General features: G+C 42.8%; 1 protein-coding gene across 1 annotated transcript; it reads right to left on the bottom strand.

Annotated features, from left to right (window-relative positions):
* Nucleotides 1-228: 228 nt before the first annotated feature.
* LOC135542406 (zinc finger CCHC domain-containing protein 3-like) lies at nucleotides 229-8,113 on the bottom strand. Its single transcript, XM_064969336.1, has 3 exons — nucleotides 7,538-8,113; nucleotides 2,034-3,707; nucleotides 229-1,270 (listed from the first exon to the last, which is right to left on the bottom strand). The coding sequence occupies exon 3, from the start codon at nucleotides 1,231-1,233 to the stop codon at nucleotides 241-243; it is 993 nt and encodes a 330-aa protein (XP_064825408.1). The 5' UTR covers nucleotides 1,234-1,270; nucleotides 2,034-3,707; nucleotides 7,538-8,113; the 3' UTR covers nucleotides 229-240.
* Nucleotides 8,114-9,023: the final 910 nt, after the last annotated feature.

Here is a 9,023-nt window from a genome sequence, read left to right as displayed (position 1 = left end):
CGCCACTCTCTTAGCCCCCCCCCTCCCCCTCCCTCTCACTTCCTGCCAAGCTCCCCCTCTTCATCCCTTTCTTCTTTGGTGAAGGAGGTAGCGGGGAGACACAACGTCCCATCCCCGCTAACTCCTCCACCAAATCCCTCATTTCGACCTCGAGGAAGCCTGGCAGGCTGTCCCCCCACTCCTTCCCCCCATCTCCTCCCACCCCCTCCCCTCCCACCTCCACTCCTCCCTCCTTCTCCGTCACTGTCCCCATTCCCTCTTCCACTCCTTCTCGTACCACTGTCCCCTTCTCCCTCTTCTCTGCTCCTCCACGTTCTTCCACCTTCTTTTTAATCTCTCCTTTTTCCTTCTTTCCATCTTCTCTCCTCTTTCTTTTCGCCTCTTCCTTCTTCCCTTCTTCGTCCTTCTCCGTCCTTTCCCCTGTGCCATACGTACAATCCGCACGCGTCCTTTCTTTTCTCCCCCCATCCCCTGCTCCCCCCCAGCTGCAGACGCGTATGACCTGTGACGAGCCGGGCAATCACGCCACAGGTGTTCTCTGGAGCCACACCCGTGGCAAGCCTTGGGCTCGTCACACTCCCTGGCCTTGTGGTCTTCCGACCCACAAAACCGACATTTCTTGTTACTGCACAAGGCCAGGGTATGGCCGTAGGCCATACAACGCCTGCAGAACGGGGGCTGACGTGCATAGTAGAGTGTTCCCCTGTCAGCCCCCAGGGAGAACATCGCCGGAGGATGGAGGTAGCCATCCACACTCTTCGGGGACTCCCTGAGTAACGCCTGGAACCCTCTCTTTCCGTTCCAGAAACCCAGGGAGTCCCTGAGGTACCTCGCTGAGGAGACATTGTCCATATATCTCCCCAGAAAGGCCCTCACCTCTTCATCCTTCACATGCGGATTGTACATGGTTACGGTGACCACCCTGAAGTTGTTCCTTGCCAGGCTGGTCACCGTGTAATGGCACAGGGGTCCTTCTTCTTTCCCTTCCCTCACCATCTTCATAATCTCGTCATGCTGTTCTTCCAAATGTACAGTCACATCAAACCCTTTCTCCACCGGATTCCCCTGAAGGCAGAGGACATCTTTCACCTTCAACTTCAGATGCCCCATCAGAATGGTCCTTGCAAAGGTTTCTCTCCCCCAAGGCTCCATCTCTCTTTCCCTCCAAGAAAAACGCACCGTATTGGCCAGCCCAACTGCTGGAACCGATCGTGACGCTTTTTCCTGTGCCATCTCCGCAAGGAGAATAGCACACCTGGCTCTCCAACCTCTTCCAAAAAACAAGAAAGAGTTAAAAACAGGAAGTAAACCAAAAAGGTAGCGCAACTAAAGGTGTTGACTCTCCACATCTATCAAGACAACTGGAGCACTGGGCCAGACACTCTTAAATAGAACCTGGACCAGCTCAGGTGAAACACCTTCCCAGTAAGGAGATGGACAAGCCAGCACAGGTGTAACACATACTGACTAACGAGGGGACCCCAATCAGTGCGTCTTACACGCTGATGAGCTAGACGTGCTTGCGAGCTAAGGTTCAACCTCAAAACATAAATGGAGAAACCAAAGCATGTAAAACCTTCCCCTTTAAGACAACAAATATATCCTATATTTTTGTTGGACAAGTTTGCTCACCCCCAACAGAAAACAACTTCCATTTTACATTATAATCAACCACAATGCTTAACATTCACCAATATAAACATGGTGTCTGCTGGCTGTCAACAATTATAAACAATCGTATTATTTTTTCACCTTTTTCTTTCCAAAGAATCCTAAAACTCACTAGCTTCTAGAACTATCGTACCCTTGGAAAGAGCCAAAACAAAACTCAAATCAAATTGTATTCGTCACATGCGCCGAATACAACAGTGAAATGCTTTCTTACGAGCCCCTAACCAACAGTGCAGTTTCAATACGAAAAATATGAGATAAAACTCATAAATTGTGATCATGGTAACACACTGCCTAAACGCAAAACACAAATCTTTTTGACTGCCCACCCCAGAGATAATCAGCAACTACGTTTTCCTTACCACAGACATGTCTGATTTCAAGAGGAAACTCCTGCGATATCCGTAGTAACTTTCCACCTCACTGCGGAGCTTCTCTCTATTTTCAGGGTTCACTCGTTTTCCATGTTGCTGGATCGGGGCCCAGTCCCCAATGTCATGATCTCGTACATTTGGTTTGGCACATGTGAGAATTAACCCTGATATTCTAAAAACAGGGCAACAATGTCAAAATAATTGTACCGAAAATTGTCAGTTGGTTGGATGAATAAATATCACTACCAAATGTTACATGAAATGTAAATATTAAATATTTGATTGCATAGTCATATTTTCAACGTCAGCCTCCAGTATTTTGCTACGTAGTTTGTGTGTCGGGGGGCTAGGGTCAGTTTGAAATATCTGGAGTACTCCTCCTGTCTTATCCGGTGTCCTGTGTGAATTTAAGTATGCTCTCTCTAATTCCCTCCTTTCTCTCTCTCGGATGACCTGTGCCCTTGGACCATGCCTCAGGACTACCTGGCATGAGGACTCATTGCTGTCCCCAGTCCACCTGGCCGTGCTGCTGCTTCAGTTTCAACTGTTCTGCCTGCGGCTATGGAACCCTGACCTGTTTACCGGGCGTGCTACCTGTCCCAGACCTGCTGTATTCAACTCTCTAGAGATAGCAGGAGCGGTAGAGATACTCTTAATGATCGGCTATGAACAGCCAACTGACATTTACTCCTGATGTGCTGACCTGACGCACCCTTGACAACTACTGTGATTATTATTATTTGACCATGCTGGTCATTTATGAACATTTTGGCCATATTCTGTTACAATCTCCACCCGGCACAGCCAGAAGAGGACTGGCCACCCCTCATAGCCTGGTTCCTCTCTAGGTTTCTTCCTAGGTTTTGGCCTTTCTAGGGAGTTTTTCCTAGCCACTGTGCTTCTACACCTGCATTGCTTGCTGTTTGGGGTTTTAGGCTGGGTTTCTGTACAGCACGTTGCGATATCAGCTGATGTAAGAAGCGCTATATAAATAAATTTGATTTGAACTCTTTGTTTGTCAATTTTTGTTAAATCACATAAATAGTACTCTTCCATTTCAGAGCCTGGATTTTTCCCGAGGCTAATATCCATGTCATGTTGAAATCAATTCATAAGGGGGAAAAACGTTTAGGCTTCTACATTGTGAAATCATTAAAATAACCCTACTACAATGTTAAAACATTCCACTTTGTGACATTAATTCATTGAAATCATGAAACAACTCCTTCATGTATGTATTTTCTAATATTTGATCAGAGATCTTTTATCAGATTATCTCTGGTCTCAGCTATGAGATTTTTCTCCTGTGTGTTCTATGGTGTTGAGTCAGCTGGTCAGATTGACCAAAACTTTCCCACATTGACCACAGCTATAAGGTTTCTCTCCTGTGTGTTTTCTCTGGTGTCGAATCAGATGGCTTGATGTAGGAAAACTCATCCCACATTGATCACAGCTATAAGGTTTCTCTCCTGTGTGTGTTCTCTGATGAATTTTAATGCCTGATGAGGAGGTGAATCTCTTCCCACAGTCCGAGCAGAAGCGAGTTCTCTTCCCTGTGGATCTCTGCAGGTGTTTCTTGAGGTGTTTTGATCTGGAGAGACTCTTCTCTGCCTCTTCAGCATCATGAGGTTGTTGAGGATCCACGATAGTCCCCACTCTCTCCTGTGTGAACAACAAAGTCAGATGATTAAAGGCCCACAACAGCGGAAAACCACTGTAAAAGAAAGTTGAGGCCAACAAAGTAGCCATGATGTTGTACAACAATTGATGTCTGTAATGATGGAAAAAATGTTTGACAATTGTCTTAAAATGAGCAAGAATAGTCATATTTGCCTTGTTTTCACATTAGTAGTAACATTGATGACTGTAGACTATTCAGTTATTCATTTTGTTGAAACTCTAAGCAGTGTGCCAGACAACTTTTGGTTTCCAATATAGACCCCTTTCTGTGTTTAATAAAATTGCGGCGCAAGGGCGATGCGTACACAATTTGATTGCAGAAACACCTCCCTGCTAATGAGGAAACCGATAGTTATGGATGTACTATATCTGCCTGGAGCAAAAATGGTGAGCAAAGATTTTAGTTTTTCACAATGTATTCTGAATGTGAATGGGGGAAAACTCAGGGGAGGAACCTCTATTTTCAGGTTGCTTACGATTACATTTCACACTACTTTGGATTATAATTGTAAGGCTTGTTTGAATGTCCTGTTTAATATAATGTTTGCTACAGTATTAAGAATTATGTGTATTTGTTGAACCGCGTTAATGACAGTATCCATTTGGGTGTTGCTAATAAAGTTAAGATTTTATTTTGTATTTCACCTTTATTTAACCAGGTAGGCCAGTCGAGAACAAGTTCTCATTTACAACTGCGACCTGGCCAAGACAAAGCAAAGCAGTGCGACAAAAAAATAAAACAGAGTTACATACACTTGGGATAAACAAACGTACTGTCAATAACACAATAGAAAGTCTAGATACAGTGTGCAAATGGAGTAAGGAGGTAAGGCAATAAATAGGCCATAGTAGTGAAATAATTACAAATTAACACTGGAGTGATGGATGTGCAAATGATGATGTAGATGATGCAAGTAGAAATACTGGTGTGCAAAAGAGCAAAAAAAGTAAATAAAACCAGGGGGATGAGGTAGGTAGATGAATGGGCTATTTACAGATGGGCTGTGTACAGCTGCAGCGATCGGTAAGCGGCTCAGATACCTGATGCTTAAAGTTAGTATGGAAGATTTGTCTCCAACTTCAGTGATTTTTGCAATTCGTTCCAGTCATTGGCAGCAGAGAACTGGAAGGAAAGGAGGCCAAACGAGGTGTTGGCTTTGGGGATGACCAATGAGATATACCTGCAGGAGCGCGTGCTATGGGTGGGTGTTGCTATGGTGACCAGTGAGTTAAATCAGCCTAGCAAAGACTTATTAGATAACCTGGAGACAGTGGGTTTGGCAACGAATATGTCGCGGGGGCCAGGCGACGAGAGCATACAGGTCGCAGTGGTGGGTGGTATATGGGGCATTGGTGACAAAATGGATGGCACTGTGATAGCCTCCTACTTAGCAAACTGGATGCAGTCTATTTTGTAAATGACTTCGCCAAAGTCAAGGATCGGTAGGATAGTCAGTTTTATGAGGGTGTTAGGCAGCATAAGTGAAGGAGGCTTTGTTGCGAATTAGGAAGCCAATTCTAGATTTATTTTTGGATTGGAGATGCTTAATATGAGTCAGGAAGGAGAGTTTACAGTCTAACCAGACACCTAGGTATTTGTACTTGTCCACATATTCTATGTCAGAACCGTCCAGAGTAGTGATGCTAGTCGGGCCGGCGCGGGCAGCGATCGGTTGAAGAGCATGCATTTAGTTTTAGTAGCGTTTAAGAGCAGTTGGAGGTCACCGAAGGAGTGTTGTCTGGCATTGAAGCTCGTTTGGATGTTTGTTAAGACAGTCAAGTGAGCAACAATCACATTTTGTCTTATTTTCACATTAGTAGTAACATCGATGATTGTAGACTAGAAATAAGTTATTAAAGTTGTTGAAATCCTAAAAAGTGTGCCAGACGACTTTCTGTTCGCTGAAATTGAGGAACGAGGGCGATGCTCACACAATCTGGTTGCAGAAAATCCTCCATGCTGATGAGGAAACCGCTAGTTATGTTTGTAGTATATCTGCCTGGAGCAGAAATGGTGAGCAAAGATTTTAGTTTTTAACAATCTATTCTGAATATTACAGCTCACTATCAACGCAAGATCAGGAGTGCTACTCAAGAAACTCACATTGTCTATTCACTAATTTACCACCGTGGGGGCAAACTCAGGGGGGGGTTCTCATAGGCTGACAGCAAAAATAGCCTCTATTTACAGGTTGCTTATGACTGCATTTCACAGTACTTTTAGATTTTCATTGTAAGGATCACTTGAATCTTCTGTTTGTGTTACTGTCGCAAATCAACTGCTTTATACTTTTAAAAAAACACTTCAACCAGTAAAATGCTCTGGCTTTAACATCAGACTGACAATGAGGTTGTACACTAAGTGCATGTCAAATTGGACCATAACTTCACCTAACAATAACACAGACCTACTGTACGACCCATAAATTCACCTAACAACATAGACCGAGGACTATGAATAATTTAATATTTCAGGTGAAACATGTAAACTAAAATGTCTTTGTCATGACATTTCATACCCTGATCACCAGATAATTTTGTGAATAATCCCACCAGGCTAGTCTGTAATGTGTTATCATTCTAAATGTCCTGAATAAAAGGAAAATAGCTCTGTGTGTTGTTCAATAGCTTATTCATCAAGGAACCGTTCTCTACACATTATGAGCAAAGTATCAGACTAACAACTAACGAGACAAACAGACTAACGAGAACCTACTGTAAATCAAGCAGACAATAACACATTATAAACACCAATTTGTTAGTGATGTTGGATCCAACGTGGAGCACGGCATAAATGTCTTTACCAGAGTAATGAATGAAGAAGTACTTTGGTTGTTGTTGCATGTTGTGATGTTTGTCATTTGACTGTCCAAAAAATTGTCCGACAGAAAGATCCAGTATTTAAGTTCATCATATGACGAGCTTAACGTTATGGCTATAACTACTGTTCCCTGAAGGAGGGATACTAAACTAAACGGCCCATGACCTAACCCCACAAGATGCGTCAGTTTTATAAATTTACTCATTGTCTTTCATTTGAAACACTCCTGTCAATGTTGAGTAAGGATGCACACCTGAATACACATATAGAAGTAGGACTAGTCTACCTGGCCTGCATGCAAATGTAGGCCTATAAAATGTGCCCATTTGGGGATGTCTGATAGTATTACTTATTGTCTTAACACACACCACCACTAATGAGTTCTGGAGTTTCTCAAAGTATATGTTCTTCTACAACTCAAACAGCAAGTAAACAAAGTCTTAATGAAATCCACACGGCATGAGTGGTTACATTTCTCCAGCCTCCATCCCTCAGCTCTTTACCAAACCAAGTCTCTGAGCAGCCATTTTGTTTCTATTTAAACCCTAGGTTGTCCCTTTAAAAAAGCCATATAAATCAATCAACCAACTTGCAGTTGAAACAATAACAAAGCTGTAATGCCACCACTGTTTTGCTAATAAGAGAAATGGAGAAATGTAACTACTCTCAAATTCATAGACAGACCTATGGATGCAAGGACAGACCATCCATGATATCAACATTATAGATTTAACCATGTTGAGGCTATACAGTGTTGATTTACATTGTTTCTAAACATTGGCGTAAAAAAAGCTTATTTGGGGTTCTGATGGGGTACAACAGTTGAACTAAGCTCATGAGGCATGTGTTATATTCTGAAAGAATCAATGGCTATAAATAAATAATTTAAAGGTCCAAATATGGATGGAGCAATTGCAGATTTCCCCTTTAACACCAAACATCAGTTCAACAACTGCAGAGTTTATATCTCTGTTTTTATGACAGTACTTACTAGTGTTAATCAGGGAACGTTCATCATTAGAACCATTGGATGCCTTAATATGCCTTTGGGAAACCGGGCCCAGATATCCCGTTTCCTCCTCTTCTTCCCCCTCCTTTTTCGATGTGACAGTCATCTCCCCCTTCTCATCTTTCACTTCAAAAACTGCATCCTCCTCTTCTTTTACTCTGAACACGTCTTCATCTTCTTTCACTGAAACGTCTTCATCTTCTTTCACTGAAACGTCTTTCTCTTCTTTCACGGTAATGGCCTCACCCTCTACTTGTTTTTGTATTGTAACATCCTTCTCTTCCTCCTCTTTCACTTCTTTATCAGGAGAGTAGCTCAGTGACCTCATGGTCGGAGATGTTAGCTAGCTAGGCTAAATGCTAACTTAACCAGCCCGCTAGGTGACTAATAACAACAACACAGTAAATATGAAATGAAATCGGATAAGTAGAGGACAGAATTGGGTTTAAAACACAGTGGCTAATATACACTAAAGCGTCGAAAGTAATGTATTGTTTCAGCTATTTTGTCTAGCAAGCTACCGAGGTGGCGGACAAACTATTGCTGCGGTAAAAAGAAGCGTTCTGTCCACTAGATTATACGTCACACCAGCAGCATCGCCTTAAAGTCGCAGACCGCAATCTGCTGACTGGAGTGGGTAACGCAGTTGAATAAAACGTATATTTAAAATGTTCAGACAAGTTCAATGTAGGAAGCATGAGTTTTAGGTCCCGGGGATAGAAATGTATAAAGTTGACATTACATCATAAAATCAACCTTTCACATCGTACATTTATGTTTTAGTAACTACTGTTGTTGGTTTTGTGTCAAGTAAGTGTTGATGAATAGATACATGAGAAATGAGATCAAGTTGAGACTCTGGACAAGGCGGATAAGGTATAATAAAAGACCGTTTATTCAAGCGTAATGATATCTGGCAAAGCGTGCTGCACGGCCCCTTCGTCTAGCTCTTATGGAACCATCGGAAAAAGAGGCCGAAACATGATGTGCAGTCCCTTTAATACATAGAAATGACATAGGTAGATTCTGGTAGTCCTGGCTTCTGGTAGGTTGCTTGTAGGTGATAGACAGTCCCCTCCAGCCTGGTGTCCGTATCCCATTAGTTCTCGACAGAGGTCTTTGTCCTTGGAGCCCATCCCAAAGGGGGTCGGGTGTTTGTGTTTTAGGAATTTCAGTGTATATGTTCAGTGTATATGTTATCTCAGTCAGCCACCCGTACAGGGTTGTACCAGTGCGATTAGTATCTACAGAAGGACAGGGGGAGGGGAGGGTTATGACACAGTGTGCAAGCCACAATTGCATGGTTAGGCCACAGGCAGACAACAGTCAGTGAATGCGTTATTACATGCGTTTAATATGTTTATTACAAATCCCCCTCTTCACGTCTGAATAGACGTGACAAAAACTAAAGTAAGAAAAATAGAACAGGAAAATTGTAGTCCCCCTCTTCACGTCTCCAAAGAGACGG

Source organism: Oncorhynchus masou, chromosome 6, assembly GCF_036934945.1.
Source record: "Oncorhynchus masou masou isolate Uvic2021 chromosome 6, UVic_Omas_1.1, whole genome shotgun sequence".
NCBI lineage: Eukaryota > Metazoa > Chordata > Actinopteri > Salmoniformes > Salmonidae > Oncorhynchus > Oncorhynchus masou.
Note: the sequence above shows the minus strand (reverse complement) of the source record. Positions and strands in the feature narration are given on the sequence as shown.